This window comes from Macrotis lagotis, chromosome 3 (assembly GCF_037893015.1).
Source record: "Macrotis lagotis isolate mMagLag1 chromosome 3, bilby.v1.9.chrom.fasta, whole genome shotgun sequence".
NCBI lineage: Eukaryota > Metazoa > Chordata > Mammalia > Peramelemorphia > Peramelidae > Macrotis > Macrotis lagotis.
Window position 1 is genome coordinate 20,631,987 of NC_133660.1, and position 19,524 is coordinate 20,651,510.

General features: G+C 38.0%; 1 protein-coding gene across 7 annotated transcripts in view; it reads left to right on the forward strand.

Annotated features, from left to right (window-relative positions):
* Nucleotides 1-19,524, forward strand: part of NRG1 (neuregulin 1) — an 887,736-nt gene that overhangs the window by 827,490 nt on the left and 40,722 nt on the right. For 6 of the 7 annotated variants that reach the window (XM_074228294.1, XM_074228297.1, XM_074228298.1 and 3 more), the window contains one exon: nucleotides 15,931-16,060. In XM_074228294.1, the coding sequence (XP_074084395.1) occupies nucleotides 15,931-16,060 (130 nt within the window). Of the gene's footprint in view, nucleotides 1-6,561; nucleotides 7,190-15,930; nucleotides 16,061-19,524 lie in introns of those variants that run through there. The other variant, XM_074228300.1, reaches the window with a different exon arrangement.

Below are 19,524 nucleotides of genomic sequence, written 5' to 3' on the forward strand. Positions count from 1 at the left end.
TTGGGGGTGTAGCTAGTTGGCACAGTGAATAGAGCACGGGCCTTGGAGTCAGGAGTACCTGGGTTCAAATCCAACCTCAGATACTTAATAATTACCTAGCTGTGTGGCCTTGGGCAAGCCACTTAACCCCACTGCCTTGAAAAAAAATCTAAAAATAATTGGGGAATAATTTAAAGGAGTTTTGCAACTTATGAAAGACAATTCAGTCAACTTTCATCTTATTTTGGCCAAGCTTTGGAGGTAATAAATCCAGGTCATATTGAAACCTGAACAGTAGACATTCATGAAATGGCTAAATGTTTGATGGTGATGATGAACTAGATGGGGACTATCTTTAGAGAGAATGGTAGCTAATCTTGACCACTATTCTATTTGGGAGAAAAAAATGTAGAATGTAAAGTTACCCTCTTCCTTTGGCATTGACCATTTAATTCCCTCCATTTTTTAATAATTCTGCAGGAACTTAGTTCATTTTCTTATTATATTAAATTTGGCCTCAAATGTTGGAAACTCATAATTATGAATATGGAACAAATTTTACAGTTGAAATCAACCCAGCACCCTTTCATACTGGTTAAAGTGTATCCAACTAACCCAATCTGAGGCATAGCCTCTTTTGGGATCCTTAGATTCTATTTTTTTACAGGAAGAAAAGGTAAATTTACCAAAGTTGGGGATAGTCAATGAACCAGGATTTGTTAATATCACCTATTCCGAACTTGGAATGTATGTTGCTAATATTCAGAGTGTCCACAAACTCAACACTCCTTCAGCACCATACTACTTAAGGATAGGCAGTGAACCAAAGGAAACTTGGCATAATTACTAAACTTTGTCATTACCCTCACTATGGAATACTGAGAAAGCAACTAGTCCACATTGTTTTTGCTTTGTTTGCAAAATGGGATTAGCTCCAGTTTTCTAGTCAGCTGTTAAATATTGCTATTTTAACTGGAAGGTCTGGGATCTAAAGGGGTAGTTACCAAAGTGGAAGATGGGGCAAGACTCTCCTGGTTTTGTGATTAAACTGATCACTGAGTGGAATCAGCAAGACCAGAAATCAAATCATGATATGTAGGTAACAAATGTGATAGGTCACTTAATCTTCTGTCTCAGTTTTCTTATTGTAAAATTAGACTAATAAGGATATCTATTTCAGAGGATTGTATCAAATGAGATAATGTACATAAAGAACTTTGCTAGTTATATTCATTATTTTTATATTCATGCCTACATATATTCATGGAGACATGTTTATGTAAATAGTTTTGTAAATCCTGATTCCATTGACTGTCATGCAACTTTGGTGGTTTACTTTCTTCACACTAAAGGTATGGAAGGATCCTAACCAGGGATTCAGTGAATTAGCTATGCCCTACCTTTGTGTTTCTAAATCAGGAGCTCTTGGTTTTGTGTCCTGATTCCTTTGATTGGCAATCCAGTGAAGACTCCATACTTCTAAGAATTATATTTCTAGAAGTTTAAAATGAAACATATAGAAATGCAAAGGAAGTCATGTCCCTTGAAAGGTCATTATCCATATATATTATTTAAAAGTGCACAGCCTCCACACCTGCTCTAAGAGAGGAGGCCATACAGTGGAAAACTAGTTTCTTTTATATCTTCAGGTCTTAATGCCAACTTATTCATCATGGAGTAATTCTGTCTCAGCTCTTGGTGTTCTAAAGGGTACTGTATTTTTTTCAAAAAAATCTCTCATTCCTTCTTGTTCTCACTTTTTAATTCTCCATTCCCATCATTTCCCTAAAATTTTTTATCTTCTTTCTAATAGTCACCCCTAGGCCAGTTAAGGCAACCTATGCTGAATGGCTGCCTCTGCAAACCCTGGGGTCTGATTTTGGAATAAAGGGGGAAAGTGAAAGAGAATAGGTGTTTATTATTAGGATTCTAATGAAAGTCCTGGATCAATGTCACCTTGCTTTTGGTCTTTGGCTTAGTCAGCATTATCCAAAAGGTTCCCAGATGGACTTAGGGTTCAACTCTTTTGTTGTTATGAACTGTGAAAAAGCATGTAAAATTTCAGAACTCATAAAAGCATGTAGATCTCAACCCTAAAAATGTGTCTTTTCTTATTCCTACAACATATCTAGGAGTTCTTAATCTGGATGTCCACGGACAAATTTTGGAGGGTCCATAAACTTGGCTGTGAGAAAAATACATCTCTAATTCAATATAATGGAATTCCTTCTTTGGAATGCAATATTTCCTAGTGAAACAGGGACTATAGACTTCATATTTTCAAAGAAGTCCCATCACACAATTTAAAGACTTTTGCTTATTGTTGCCAAATAAGATTCCAGTACATTGACAAGTAATATTTCTCTTTCAGAGATGCTGGGGAAAAAATACTGGCTTGGGAAAGGGACATTGAAGTCTGAGATGGGAAACAATTGTGTTCTTTTGATTCTTTCCTTTAACACATTGGTCACCTGGATAAATTAAGTTCTGTCTTTTTTTCCACTTGGGATTTACTTGCTAAGATACTTGAGAGGATGAATAGCTCAAAACAGAAAATCAGAAATATGTCAAAGGTAAAACTCACTTTTCCACATCTGGATGTACCATGGCCTGGAGGCTTGCCATCTGAGTGGTGGTTGGATCCCCTAGCAGAAACCACTGGACAGATTGAGTCACTGGGTATCTTGAGTGCTTTGTCAGACTAATAGGGTTATTTTCCCATGAAGACCAGTATGCAGCAACCATGAAGAATGAGTTGGCTAATGGGGCACATCAGTTCAATTACTGTATCTTCTGTTTTCCACTTAGTTCCAGCTTCTTGCCTGACTGTCAAAAAGTAATCATTTGGTCATTTGGTTCCATTCTTGAAGTCTTTGGAGTAGTTCACTGCATATGGTGCAAAGATACATCAAGTGAGGCATTGGCATTCAGTTGGAAAATAAAGTTATCAGAAACCATATGTGTCCTTCTGTTCAGGCACATGAGTGGCACAGTGGATAGAGAAAGGCCTGAGTTCAAATCTGGCCTCTGATGCTTCCTAGCTTCCTGGACAAGTCACTTGATTTCTCTCTTTCTCAGATCCCTCAACTAGAAAATGGAGGAGATAATATGATTGCCATAAGGATAAAATGAAATGGTAGCTATAAAGCATGTCATGAACTTTAATGTTCCCAACATGGACAGATCTTTCCAGAGACAACTGGATCCCTCCCTAGAATCTCCTTGGTTTTCAAAGGAAAAAAAATTGAGGCAATCCCTAGATACCTTCAGTTTGTTGTAGGCATGTCCAGAATAGTGAATTAGAAACTATAATTAGAAGTATTCTTTAGTAACATAAATTCTTGTATTGGGGACTCTTAATGCTCTTATGATTAGAACTTTCTCCAGCTTCACATTGGGGATTGATCTGTAGAGACAGAAACTGGGGAGCAAGGAGCTCCTGGGAACTGTTGGAAAAGAAGAGCCTCAATCAAAGCAAAATATCAGAACAGTTATTATGGCTCTTCTCCTACCCTCCTCCCCCTCAGATAATTTGTACCAATATCATTGGGGGATTGGGTTAATCTGGAACACATCTAAGTCTTGCTCTAAGGTGGCCATTCTGCAAAGTGACCAGGAGAGTGGTCCAACAGCAGTTGATTTGGGAAACAAAGATAGCAAAAATGGGACTAATGTTAGATGTGATTTCTGAAGTTTGGAAAAGTCCAGGCCTAATTATACAGGAGCAATTTCCTCTATGTATGTTCAGATCCAGTTTTGCATATTACAGTTTCTCTGAACAAGGCACCAAAAGGATTTTATCTAGAAACCACACATCACAACTCATTTCCTCCTGAGTAAGAGCACTTCCCCGATATGATAATCATCTGGGAGGTTGCAGGGTTGGCAGAAATGAGCTGGGGGAGGGGGTAGGGAAGAGGGGAAAGACACAGAAATAGTGACATAGAGACAGAAAGGATGGGAGCAAGAGGATGGCAAAGGTGGAGAAAAAGACAGAGGGAGGGAGGGAGGGAGACAGAGAAGGATGAAGCAGAGAAAGACACAGAAGCAGATGGACAGAGAAGGTGGAAGTGACAGAGGTAGACAGAGAACAGAGGAGGTCCTTTCCTTTCCATTATACCATGCTTTCCCTCCCAGCATTTGGCATGATTATTGGCACATATGGCATAGCACCTAGAGACCTAGACTCAGGAATCTCTGAGTTCAAATTTTGCCTCACACTTTCTAGCTGTAAGACTCTTGAGAAATTGTCCTTTCTGCCTCAGTTTCTTCATCTGTAATATGGGGAATATAAAAGTACTTAGACCTCAGCATTGTAGTGCAGGTAAAATAAGTTATATAAAAAATCCTTTCCAAATGCTAAATAAATGGGTGCAGCAATGATGATGATGATGATGATGATGATGATGATGATGATGACTTACCTATTGTCATAGTAAGCACATAAGGGATATATATTAACTAAGGCAGCTTAATTTTCCATTTACCAATGTCATTATCTTCATACCCCAGGGTCAACTAGGTGGCAAAGTAGATAGAGCACTTGCCCTAAAGTCAGAAAGACCTGATTTCATATCTGACCTCAAACATTTGATCCATACTTAGTTGTGTGACCTTGGGCAAGTCACTCAACCACATAGCCTTACAAAAGACCCAACCCCTCTACCCCCCCAAAACATTATATCTATATTCTCCGGAAGTCAGTGGTTAAATATCTTAAATAAGACTTTACCTCTGGAGCTCAATTTCCCAATCTTTATAATATGGTATATTAAACTAGATAGCCTCTAAGCTTCTTGCCAGCTTCAAATCCAAGATCCTTCTATTTTTCATCAAGTACATCTTTCCAACATCTCCCCATGAAATGACTTTTAGAAAAAAGTAAGCCTCTTTCTCTACCTTTCATGTAGGGAGCAATAATGACTTTGGTGTAATAAGTGTCTGGCTTTCTTCCCTATTAAATAGTAATTTCCAAGTACATAAAGGAAGGAGCTAGAATGCTGAAGAGATAAACCCAGTAAGATTTCTGAATGACCCTACTTTTCATGTATTGACCCTGCTGATTCTAAGAGACTTTCTCCTCATCTGTAATCCCCCTTTGATTTCTCAATGAGCCAGATCTATCTTTCCATTTCTCTCTCAAGTAAGAGCTGTTTAGTGGAATACTATTGTGTTTTATAAAATGATGAAGAATTAAGTGAACTGATGCAAAATGTAGTGAGTAGAACCAGGAAAGCATTGTATATCATTATAATCTGATCTACTATGTAATACTTTCCTACTCTGATCAATACGGTGATCTTTGATAATTTCAAAGGACCCATGATGAAAGATTGAATCCCCAGATACCTAATATTTATCAGCCATGGTACTAGGCTGTTATTCAAAGGCAACTAAATGTCTTAGAGAATAGGTGACTTGAGAACGTGGTCCATTCAATTCTCCCATACTGTGACTGGCAAAAGACCCTGAATATAGATGCATGATAAATTTCTGTTTGTTTCATGAATGGTGTCTATAATTGGTCCCTTTCTCATACTTCCTTTGATATTTTGGAAATGTGATTTTTTGTAAAACAAATAAGGCACTGCTTTAAGAGAACAGATGACTTGTTTTGGGATGCAATGGGGAGCCTTTGGTGATTAAGGACCAGGTATCCCCAATGAGATGCAAGATTGAAAGAGTCTCAGAGATCATCTCTGATTATTTTATAAAGGAGAAAAACAAAGCCTGAGGAGTTGATTTGGACTCATTGAACCAAAACTCTTTGATTTGAAAAGGATATTAGAGGAAATCTAGACCTTCACCTGAGAGAGAAGGAAACTCAGGAAGTGAAGATTAGTCATAGGTGTGAAGTTGAAAGGTACCCTAGGTATCATCTCACACAATTCCTTCACTAATTGTTCAGTTGTTTCAGTTGTGTTTTACTCTTGGTGACTCCATTTGGAGTTTTCTTGGCAAATACATATGAGTGGCTTACCATTCTTCAGCTCATTTTATAGATGTGGAAACCAAGACACAAACATGATTAAGTGAATTGCTAGCAGTGATATTAGCCATGCTAGCACATAGCTAATAAATGTCAGAGGCTGAATTTGCACATAGGAAGGAATGTTCTCCTGATTCCAAGTCCAATGCTTTGTCCATTGCTCCACTTAGTTGCCTCTAACATGGGAGTTCTTGAAATTTTATTTCCCATGGACCCCCTGGAGGAGCTTGGTGAGGTCTGTGGACTCTTTCTAAGCATCATGACATTAAAAAAAAGCTCTTAGTCCCTCAGCTAAGAATTCCCACTAATAGTTGTTAGTTTGAAGAGGGCTCTTTCACTACCATTACCTCCATTGATCTTTCTCTTCTTGTCTCCTAACTGCCAGGTAGATCGAGTTTTGGTAGATGGATTTTACAGCTATAGGAAGCAAGGCACAAAGAGTGATCATTTCCACTAACACAACTAGTCAGGAATGTGCTGAGGTGGGCATGTTAGGTTGCCTGTTGTGGGCCCTTCCTCCTTGTCCTCTTCCTGAGCATCTTCATCTGGAAAGAGAAGTATTCTGACTAGACTAGAGAATGTATTGACTTCATACTACATTTGGAGAAGGCTCTTAGTTGGGATAATGAATGGGAAGTGGCCTTTCTACCCTTCTTTTCTCCTCAGAGCTTAGTGATGTTAAGGTCTGGTGATCAAGCCTGCTACTTTAAATAGCAGTGTTGATTCAGGGAGCCCACAGTCTACCAGAGCTCTCTTTTCTCCTTCTGTCAGCTCTTCCTTTTGGGAATAAGTCAAGGATTCTTCATTGTGATTCAGCAAGGTAAAGAAACTTGCCCCTGCCCTCCAGGCCAGATGCCAACAGCCAGAGCATTCTCTCTTCCGTGGCTTTGAGCCTGGTATTCTACTTCCTGTCATTCTTCTGTCATTCTGGGCACCCAAGATCTGCTAGCATCTGCAGAAATTAGGAAGCAATCAGAGCTGAGGCTCCTCTGTTGGGCTTGACAGTTCCTGCTGCAGAGCCGCATGAGAAGGGAGCTCCCTGCCTATCCTTCAGGACTTTTCCAAGTGGTTCCTTCCCAGCATCCTTGATTGCCATTTCTAGAGGTTCTATAGACCAAGGAACCAAACCAGTTGGGTCATTGTCTCTTTTAAGAGATATCAGAGACGGAAAGAACATGCATTTACCTGTGTCGGAACGCATTACCACTAGAGATTTTGAAGGTAAGCTGCCTAGAAAATGTGACAATGTACAGTTTGGATATAGAACTATAGAACTATTCAATTCAGACTAAAGGGTCATAGGCTACTATTTGGTTACCTTTTCTTATATCCATGCAGTTGCATTCCATAATCGATCATGAATCATGTGAGTGATGGAGTCCAGATGCACTGCCAGACTGACCCCTACTCATTTGTCACAGGATTCCAATAATTGATTTTCAGGGCTGGTTCTAGGGGAAAGGCTCTGATACACCCTGGCTGTCTGCCACACTGATAATGGAAGGACCCTTGAAAACATACCCAAAGTGAGGAAAGCCAGAGCTTTGGGAGGCATGGTATTTTTTGAGCTGTGTTTGGTAAAAATGGTCAGAAACCTGGTATAGCTTTGAAGGCCTTCAGTCACTATGGGGGATAACTTTTGATGAAGAAAGAAGGAAGCTTAATTTCTGTAATCTACAAATTTTGCAGGGTTGGGATATTTAGAATAGTGGACTTGTTCTCATAGACAAGTGCAAGCTCAGTATATTTGTGAGAACTCCTTGATTATCTCAAATCTTTTCTTTTTAAGTACAATCTAACCCAAATCAGAACATTTCTTTGAAGTATCTTTACTTGAGAAACCTGGAGGAATCAGAATCAAACATTGCATACTTCAGATGTTGTTAATGTTTCCAATATGTTTAAGGTCTTTGACTTTAACCTCTAAGTAGAACAGTGAATTAAAAATTTTAACCCCATTGTGGCTGATGCAGCTAGATTGGGTCCCTTCATTGTGATACTGTTTGGAATTAACATGGTGGGGTCCTCTACCAGGGATCAGACATTCATGATCATCATAATCTTAACTGATTCTTAAGGATCCCTCATAGGTTCAGAAGTACATTAAGCCCACAGAAATCCAGTGAGGTGAATATTAAGGATTTCCTTCTCATTCATCAGATAAAGAAACTCCTCACAGAGGTTAAGTGACTTATTCAGAATCACAGAGATTATGTCTTGGGTGAGATTTAAAACCATGCTCCTTCTGACTCAGACCAGTAGCCTAGTCAATATTCCATTTTGTTGATATTCATTCATTTTTCAGTCATTTCTGATTCTTTTCTTGGCAGAGATATTGGAGCAGTTTGCCATTTCATTCTCTAGCTCATTTTACAGATGAGGAAATTGAGGTAACCAGGGTTAAATGACTTGCTCAGGATTCCACAGTTAATAAACATATGAGGTCAGGTTTAAACTTCCTGACTTCAAGTCCAGTGCTTTATCTATTGTGCCTCCCAGCTACCCCCCATTATACCATATTTTCTCTCAAATGGGCAGTGGTTCTCCTGTCAAAAAGCTGAGAAGGATAAAGAATTTCTCTCCTTACTTAAAAATAAAAGAGAGTAAGACATCTAGTCATATGTCTTGTCTGCATCAGGTTTGGCTACTCAGAATTCAATAAGTTTCAAAATGGCAGCAGACCCATCAATTGGATTGCTACCCTGAGCACAGATGAATTCAGTGCTTAGTCAAGATTTAATCAATTCTCAATAAAAATTATTGAATAAGTGATTGAGTGAATTATAAATGAATGAATGGAGAGCCTTCAATGAAGTGAAGGTCCTCTGCTTTTCTATACTTGCCTTAGTTTATCTATGGTATAGAGCAGGGGCAAGGAACCTCTGGTCCTTGGCCCATATTGTTGTGGTGTTGCCAAAGTGATGTCAGGTAAGACTTCAAATTTAATAAATGTAGCAACTTTTTAGGGGTGAAATAATAAATTGTTTGACCAAGATTAGCCACTGTATCTTGCTATAAATATCCAAATAGCCCTTTGCAGAAAAAGGTTCCCCACCCCTGGGATAGTGGTGTCCAAGAGTTGTTTGGACCTAAGATATTCAGCAGTACTCCCACCTTCATGCAAGTGACCTCCTTCCCTTTCTGCCCTGTTTCATTTTCCCCAGCCCCTATTCTCCCTTCTTCAACTTCCTGGTTCAATGTGTTTACCCAAGTAGAATCTCTAGCCAGTTGTGAATGGCAGTGATGTGGGAACTATGGATAAAGCATTTATTTGATGAATGAGCATTTATTAAATGTTTACTATGTGCCAGACACTATACTCTATGGATTAGTCTTCCTTACATGCTTCCTGGTAAATAAGAAATCCCCTATCACTTATTATATCCTACGTATTCAGGGTTCCCTTATTCAAGCTATCCCTTTCTCATGATATATTGTCTCCTACCATCACCATCTGAGAACAACTATTCCTGCATCTCACTATTTTCTTTCACATAGAATGGACTTGAGTTCCCAATTTCACCTTGTTGTAGACCTGTATTCTATACCTAGAGAAATCAGTAGGTTGAGGGAGGTGTCATTTGTTAAATGCATTCCCATGTTTAAATGATTTTTCTCATTTTTAGTATGAGCTCCAAACATATCAAATAAAGTTGTCTTAGCAGTCTTTAGAAAGGTAGGAAACATAATTAAAAAAATAAAGTAAGGGTATGATGGGTGGCAGCCTCTGACCTGTAGGTAATATTAATCTAGTGTTGCCAAGGCAAATGCAGCTGGAACTCAAAATTCAATAAATCTAGTTGCTATTTAGAGGTGAATTAATGAAATGTTTGACCAGCCATAGCCCTTGAATGTTGTCATAAATATTGAAATGGCCCTTGGCTGAACAAAGGTTCCCTACTCCCATATAATGTTTGTCATTTATTCTCAAAGAAGACCATGATATCAGGGATACCATGAATTGAATTTGAGTGAGGGACCCTGTGCTAAGTCTCACTTTCTCCTCCAGAGTCATCTAAGATCTAGTGGCCAAATAGGAATTAGGATGACTGGAGATGGTCCTGGAGGTGCATTCATCAGGGATAAGTGGCTTGCTCAAGGTCTCACAGCTAGTAAGTATCTGAGACTAGACTCCAAGGTCACTGCTCTATCCACTGTACCACCCTTGCACCATGACAATGTGAGCCATAATTTTGGAATCAGAAGTCTCTGAGTTGGAAGCCCAGCTTAACTATCCAGTAACTTTTTTGTTATAGGTGATCTTGATTAAGGCTGATTGAATGGAATACCTTCAGTATTAGACTCTTAGATCTCTGAGCAGTTAAAAACAAAGTCTACTTAGTCATAACCTAGAAAGAATACTCAGGATATATCATTGATTCAGTTGAGATTATCTTTTCTGTTTCCTTGTTGATTATATTGGTATGTTATACAAAGGTCCTGACATCTTAGCTATTGACATGGAGCCTTGGGTCCCAGGAATCTGTCTGTGGTTTGAGCCAATTTGATTTTAAGGATAGTTTCAGCACCATCCCCCACCCCACCCCCCAAAACCTAAATAATGAATTTATCCATATGTTGGTGTGGAAAATGAGGCCCTGTCTACCCAACAAGGCTGTCTCTCAGCACTGTTCCTGCCACATCTGTGATCCTTTGCAAATAAATCTTTACCCATTGAGGCCTCAGCTTCCCAATCTGAAAACCTGGGAGGTTGAACTAGATCAGGGGTTCATAATCTATTCTAAAGTTATGGATTTTTTTTTGATAGTCTAGTGACATTTAATATTCCCATCTCAGAAGGTTTTTAAATACATAAAATATATAGAATTTAAACATTGTTAAAAGACATTTATCCATTTTAAAAAAATAAAAGTTCCTAGACTTGTTAAAGACCTCTAAACTATATTATTTCTTTTTGTAAAGCTTTTATTTATTTTGAGTTTTGCAATTTTCCTCCTAATCTTATTCCCCCCCACATAAGACAATTTGCCAGTCCTTACATTTAAACTATATTATTTCAAAGATCCCTTCCTATAATGAGTTTCCTATTATACTGAATGCCATTCATGAAGACTCTATTGTGTGCAAGATATTCTATTAGACACATGGGATGGAAAGACATTAAATTTATAAAGAAATATTTATCACTTGTCTTAAGTTACCTCAGTCACAAAGTTAGACAACCAGCATTAATCAAGTGTTAACTATGGGCCAATCTCTATGCTAGACAGTGGAGACAAAGAAAAGTCCACTAGCAATCTCTACTTTCCATGAACTCAGACTAATGGAGGAGGAAACATTTTAGACAATTATGTACATATAAGATATAGAATAAATTGGTGATAACATTCAGTGGAAGTGGGAGAAGTTTGATGCAGAAGATGGGTTTTTAGCTGAGACTGAAAGGAGCCAGGGATACAAGGAGATGGAAATGAGAAACTCCCAATGTATCAGTATACTTATCATAGAAATGAACTGTCAGTGTCAAAGTAAAATAGAGAAGCCCAGGCCTTATGTATTGAATGAGCTCAATTTTCCTATCACCTGAAGTTTGCTAATGATTGGCTTCTTGGGTTTCCTCTGTCATATCCATTGTGATGGTTCTCCCTCAGAGACACAGGTCATTTCCAACAAGGAGGGAAGAAAAGATCATGGATTGTCTGGGTCTTTGATTGCCCAACAATGCAGGTGCAGGGTGATTACGCCTTATAGATTGTATGTTTGAGGCAGAGAAGGAAGAGCCCCTGAAAAGCAATAAGTATGAGGTCCTTCTCTGTGCCAAACTTCAATGACAAGAAAGAATCATGGTGGAAATTTGAAAGGTCCATATATCACTATCCATAGCCAGAAGTGGCTAGAATGAATGACCTTAGCAACTGGTTCTGAGTTCCTGGAATCAAAGAGTGGACCCCTTGTCTCAGTTAGAGGCTCACTGCTTCTTTCTGATTCCATGATCAGCCTTGATGGCCCTGTAACCTACAGAAAACATGCTGCAGAAACCTCTGGCTTTGTTTTTTTTCCAAATGTTTCTCAGTTTACTGTCAAAGTTTCCGCGAACCCAGGCAGTAGTCTGAGCTCTGTCTGAAAGAAGGAAGGGAGTTACACATCGCTGCTTCATAACAAACTGTTTTCCACTAGGAATCATGATAAAGATAGTCTGATTTCAAAGGATTAGCTAAAAGACTCTTCATAATTTTCCAATTTTATAAAAAAGCATTCCTCTTTCTTGGCCAATATGATGCTATTCTTAAAATAGTTGGAAAGAACATGAAAAATAGGCCCAATGTGTCTCTTCCCTGCACACAGCTGGTCTGTATGATTTATGTGGAGAATTTATTTTTGTACACTGCTAAAACAAAGTTCCTTCTGAAAGAGACATACAATACTTACTACTAAGCCATAAAAAAATTAGCTAAGCAACCTGTCATGTATATTAAAACACATGGTTGATTCCTGGACATTCAGATGCCTTTTTCTGGACAAAGAATGAATCACAAATGCTCATCCTATATCTAAGGCCCTTCCAGCTCTAAATCTATGATTCTACCCATTCACCCTTCATCAGAAGTAGCAAGTGTTAATGGAATGCTAACTACACTGGTCAAGTTTTTTTTAATCCCATGGAAGAATATCCATAGGTGTCTAGGTCAAATAGATGATTGAACCTGAAACTTTCCTTTTGTAGTATTTTGTAAGAATGAATAAACACACAATTTGCAGTACTTGAAGAGATGAACCTTTAGAAAGGCAGATTATAATTGTATGCATTATGAGTTACCAAAATATTTTTATGCCCCAGGAGTTTACAGTTTACAGAAATTGAACTTATTCGATACGTAAAGTCTGGGCTTCTCTATTTTACTTTGACACTGACAGTTCATTTCTATGATAAGTATACTGATACATTGGGAATTACTCATTTCCATCTTTTTGTGTCCCTGGCTCCTTTCAATCTCAGCTAAAATCCCATCTTCTGCATCAAACTTCTCCCACTTCCACTGAATGTTATCACCAATTTATTCTATATCTTATATGCACATAATTTTCTAAATGTTGCTTCTTCCATTAGTCTGAGTTTGTGTAGGAAATTCCCCTCCCCCCTTTATAATTTAAGCATTCAGATATAAACTAGTAAGACAAATGTGAGGATACTTACTTGTCTTTTGTCTTTTTTGTTTCATGTTTTATCATTTTTTAAATAGACCATTTCCAAATGAATGTTGCAGTAGTCATCTCAGCCTGCTTTGAAATCAAGAAATAATCCTCTATATGCGTCTCTAGTACCACCACCATTTCCACATTTCAATCTTTGATTTCATTTTTCCTTTCAAAATTTTTATCCCATTTAACCAATAGCAAAGTTTATTTTTCTCCCTTTCTCCCTCAGTTTCATTGGAAGTGGTAAGTTTTTTTTTTATTTTTAAAGATTTTATTTGAGTTTTACAATTTTTCTCCCAATCTTAACCCCCATGTTGTACATTGATCCAAAATGAGAGTGATGAGAGAGAAATCACATCCTTAAGGAAGAAACAAAAAGCATAAGAGATAACAAGATCAGACAATAAGATATGCTTTTTTTAATTAAAGGGAATAGTCCTTGAAATTTATTCAAACTGGAAGTGATAAAATTTTAAAGATGAATCTCAAAAATGACACAAAAAAAGAGAACTCAAGTTGTAGGTAATCCCAGGAATGACTATTTAGCCTATGAATTATGAAGCCTAGGCAGACAGAATATTGGAAGACATATTCAAGCATTATTAGCAAAGCTATGGGAGACAAAACTGGGTTAGAAGTCATGTCCATATTTAAGAAGCATCACCTGGAGTAAGAATTAAAGGAAAAGGAAACAGGGAAAGAGATGGCAGGAAAAAGAAAGATTCCAGAGGTTCTGGGAACTCAGAACAAGAGGAATAACTCCCATTTCCTCCACACAAGGTTTCCAACTAAAAGAAAAATCAGCAGAGAAATTGATCAACTCTTGTTAAGGCTTGAGCTTAGATTCCATATTCCTAGACTTTTTCTGTGACCTCCCTAGAACTAAATTTGGAGGCAGGAAAGGTTTTAGAAAGCTTAACAAGTATAATAGTGAGCCCACACAGAACAATTAGGGCCACCTTTCTAACTTAAAATCTTGATTCATTCTACTTTGATACTATTCATTGAGGGATCATGAATCCAGCTCAATGTCCTGCTCTAAACATGGATTCCCTCTCCTAAGTTCCTGAGGAAATAACTTTTATGTGCATGACCCCAGTGACGTTTCTTGTTTCACAAGGCATCATATAGTTTTTTTTCATTTGGCGAAATGTATTTAGTTAGACAAATCTTGTACTGAGTTGTCAAGTTATAGCTTATTTTTAATTAATTTATTTTTTCCAATTACGTGTCTTGGTAAATTTTCAGCATTCAGTCATTTGAAACTTTTGAGTTTCACATTTTTCTGTCACCTTCCCTCCCCCCGCCATGGTGGTGAGCACTCTGGTAAAAGTTGTACCTATACATTTCTATTTAGCATACCTACATATTAGTCATGTTGGGAAAAAAAGAATTAGAACCAAGGGAAAAGAATGAGCAAGAAAGGAGTAACACAAAAGAAATCTTTCCAAAGTACTTTGCTCTGTATTCAGACTCTAGATTTTTTTTAATCCTCTGGATTTGGATGGCATTATCCATAGTCAGTCTCTCAGGATTGTCCTTGATCTCAGAACTTCTGAGAGAAGCTGCATTCATCATAGTTGCTCATCTCACAATGTTGTTGTTAAGTTGTACAATGTTCTTTTGCTTCTGCTCACTTCACTAAGTTCATGCTTCTCTAAAGTCCAATGGCTCATAATTTCTTATAGAACAATAGTACTGTGTAACACTAATATACCATAACATAGTCATTTCCTAATTGGTGGGCATCTCCTTGATTTCCAATTCTTTGCCATTAAAGTTCTAACTTACTTCTATTTGTAAATTAGGCATTGATCATTCACCTTAAGAAACAGATCCTTTCTTCTTCACCTCTGTTGGCAACTCCTAGGCTCACCTACTGCTTCTAGCGTATACTTCCAATAAGACCATGGGCACATCATTAAATAATAACAATCTATCAATAAACATTCATTAAACACCCGCCAAATGCTAAGTACTAAGTATGTAAAGCCAGATGTCAGTTCCTACCCTCAAGGAATAATCTAAGAGGAGAAACAACAAATAAGCAGAGAGGAACAAAGCAGACTTTATACAGGATAAAAAGGAAGTGATTAACAGAGAAAAGAAACTAGAATTAATAGGGGATGGGAAAGGCTTCATATCAAAGATAGAATTTTAGTAGGGATTTACAGGAAACAAGGAATATCAATAGTCAGGACAGAAGAGTTGGGTTCCCCAGGTCTGGGGAATAACCCAAGAAAATGCCTGGAGCTATGTTTTATTTAGGCAACACCAAGGAGGCCAGTGTCATTGATGATACATGTTGGTGAGTGGTAAGGGCTAAGTTGTGAAGAGATTTGAAGGTCAAATAGGGCACTTTGCCTTTGAACCTAGAGGCAATGGAGAGCCACTAGAATTTATTGAATAGTTGTTAACATATTTCGACCTGTGCTTTAGGAAATTTCATTGGTGAATGATTGTTGGTTTGAAGTGGGGAAAGATTTGAGATAGGAAGACCCACTAGCAGTAATTTCAAAAATCCAGGTATGAGGTAATGAGGATCTGCATCTGAGTGGGAACAGGGGAAAGGGACCATATTTGAGAAATGTTGTGAGTCATCAAGTTGGATATGATAATGTTTGGTCTGGTTCTTCTATATAAATGTACAAAGAAATTTTGCCCTCCCCTTTCTCATTACCCAAGGACAACCAGGAAGGCACCAGATTTTTTTTACCTACTAACTTACATTCCATAGAATTGAAAAAAGAAGACTGATTGTGGAAAGGAGAGTGAATTTTTTTCCTCTTTTGTCTCCCTTACAGCCACCTCAACATCCACAGCTGGAACGAGCCATCTCGTCAAATGTGCTGAAAAGGATAAGACTTTTTGCGTCAATGGAGGAGAATGCTTCATAGTGAAGGATCCATCAAACCCCTCCAGATACTCGTGCAAGTAAGATCTGCATACCTCTTTTCAAGTCTTTCTTTACAGCCCCTGACACTGAAGGAGCTCCCTTCTTTTCCAGTGAGTCTTGTATCTTGTTTTTTTTTTATTTTTACTAAGTTGGTTCCATGGTTGTAAAGTGACAGGTTTTGGGCATGCATCTCTTCTGCTGGTCATTTCCCCAGTCCTTCTAGTAAAACTGTGATTCTTTCTCCTGGCACTTTGTGTTTACATGAGGATGAAGAGTCCCAGAGGACCAAATGATAGTTCCATGTTTCTGTCCAATGTGTGAAATAAGTTCAGTGTAATAAGCCATGCTTCATCCCAGTTGACATTTATGACATGGCTAGAATACTGCAGTCCTGTCAGGGTCTATACCACTAAGACCACATGTTCATTATCCTTGGAATTTCAAAATTGGGTAGCAACCACTTTGGAGGAAATTCAAATGAATGAAGTCTGGTCTCACTGAGAGTCTATTTTTCAGAACTTCTTTGTGTTTAGTTCATCTTATGCACTGTCAAAGGTTATGTGCCAACCCATTTTCATTAACACTCCAATTGTCTAAGAGGATTAATGAATACCTTGTAAAAGCATCCTCTCACAAGGGAAGGACAGGTATCATTTATTCTCATGAAAATGCAGAAGAAGAGATTTCAGAGGTTTCTTTGGTTCATATACTTTTTAATTAAATGCTTTATTAGAGACAACATGAAACATCAGTATAGACAATTAAGCTCATTTAACTGCTGTTTACATTTAATTTAATTCAGTGCATATAGTATAATGTGCTTTCCAATGGAATCACAAACTTGTAGACTTGTAATTTTGTACTATGTTTGGAATGCAAGCTGACATATTTTACCCTAATCCCCTCAGTAAATATTAGCTAGTTAGAAGAATGTGGCTTAGGACAGACAGTGTCTCAGAAAAGCAAAAAAAAAATGAAGTATGTAGATATTTCACCAGTATCACTTGAAGGAAAATCATTTGTTACATTATGGAAAGAAATCACTCAAGCATCAGGTATGTGATGGGTACTTCTCTATATGAAAATACCTATCTTGGGTCACACACAAATAAATAAATGGAAAGAGGAAATACTGGAACCTGGACTTTGCATGTAATCATCCATTGCCCTAGAAATGGAACTTGGATGTGCATATGTCAATCACTGAAAGCCTTTGCACCATATATGGACCAAATGGTCCTGGGCCCTCAGTTTCTCCATCTGCAAAATAAGAGACCAGAAATTATATGATCTCTCAGGTCCCTTTCATTTCTACAAGTGAAGCTAAGTGATACTGTTCACCTATAGTGGATAGAGCACGGGCCTTGGAGTCAGAAGGATTGGAGTTTGAATCTGACCTCAGATGCTTGATATTAACTAGCTGGACAGATCACTTAACTCTGATTGCTTCACATCCAGGGTCATCTCCAGTTGTCTTGATTCAAATCTGGTTATCTTCCTCCTCTCACTCCTCTTTTCAGGAAGAAAATGAAAGCATGGTTGAGAAAGGTCTTTAGAAACTTAAATACATTTGGTGGTATTGAACAGTAGACTAAAGAAAAATAGGCTGATTTCTTTCATAGAATCCCTTTGTCTGGATAGATCCCACGAAGGGAAAAATAGTCCAATTGATTTTTTTCCATGTAAAGAAATGTCTTAGATTCTTGACCAGTCTCTGGGTCTGTGACATCTGAGTATCTCCTATGATTTTGATGGACCATCTCTAGTTTAAGGTCATAGACCCTGCCCTGTGATGATGTGCCAGAATCTCATATTCCAACATCCTACCTTGACATACATTCACAGATTTTTATCTCTACTTAAACCCTAACTGATTTCAAAACTAGCCTCAGATATTTACTTTGTGACACTAATTGAACCACTCAACCTTGTTTGCCCTAGTTTCCTTAAATATAAAGTGAGCAGGAGAAGGAAATGGTGAATTAGTTTAGTATCTTTGTCAAGAAAATGCCAGGTAGCATCATGAATTGTTCTGATTTTGTTGAACAACAACAAATAGCCTTGGAGTTCATCTAGGCCTATCTCCCTCTTAAAAATAAGAGCACAGAAGCCAGGATAGGCCTAGCCACTTGTCCAAGGTTGCCAAGCCTATCCCCCTTCCTTCATTTGTTTTCCTGAAATGCAAAACAAATGTCTTCTTAGTAACTCAACTTGTGCTTAGTTTTGGGTGTATTTCCTTCCTCAAGAAGAGTGGCTGCTTTTGGTGATAGTAGGCTCTTGGGGAAGCCAGTGGCCTTATATTGGGAGATGACTGTGTTCCAGTGCCAGCTCTGCCACTTTCTAGCTCTGGGAAAATCAGAGCTTTCACCTCTGTTTCTTGTTTTCTGAATGAAAATGTAACCAAGCTTGTTATAAGGGGAAGCACTTTGTAAACTTAGAAAGACTACAAAAACTCAACCTCTCATTTCTATTTGAATTCCAGTGCTAATTATATACTTTGAAAATGTGATCCTTATTACCTGGTTTCTGTCATGCAGATCAGAGGCCATATTTTACAATGATTCATTTTTCATCAGACCAGTTGGAGGGGGAAAACTCCCATAAACTTTAGCACTTGCTGAGCAAAATTCTCTTTGTTAGCAAATTCATATTTTCCATAAGGTCCATCTCTCAGGTGCTGGCAACATCAGAAGAAATAACTTGGCTCCTAACTGAGGGAGGGCCTTTGATACAGCAAAATGGGTCATCATTCAAGACTTTTTTGGTTCCTCTCAGCCTCAGTTGTCTTTGGTGGGTTGAAGTGGACAGGCCACCCTGGTGTATTGGCTCTGATCAAGGGTTACATTGGGATTCACCAGGTTTAAATAAAAACAGTTGAAAATTACTCTGGAAAGAGAGATTTCTGAGTGACCTTGACTTTTTTTTCTCCATCAGTTTGGATGAAAATTCTTATAATGCTCAAATCTGTCATATAATTTTTTTTCTGTTAATTGCATGTTAATTGAGTGAACTCTCCAGATATCTAGACAGGAAAAGACATTGGCTTTCATTAGCCATTATCACCTTTTAGGTTCACTTGGTGCTTTTCTTACAGCATGGCACTATGGGGAGTTTAAGAATCATTTTCATATTTGTAACTAGGATTTCTGTGCCCAAGGGAAAGCCCACTAACAAGTAGTTATGTATTTAAACTAATTATTCTGACTTCCTAGGTGTTCCTTACTTGTTTCTATGTTCCTTAAAAATTGCAAGTGTTGTTAATACCTTTGCAAGTCAGTGCCCTTTGGTAAACCTGACCTTGGAACACCTAACCAATGAAAACTGAAGCTTAGAAAAATGGAATAATTATCCAAAGATCTGGATGTTAAGTGGTAGAGCCAGCACCTGAGCCCAGAGGAAGTGAACTGCCTAATATCTCATTAGGTAGCAAGCAATGAAGCCATTAATAGCAAGAGCTTGGTTCAAAAGGCTTAGGGTTCAATGGTCCTGGAGTCAGAAAGGT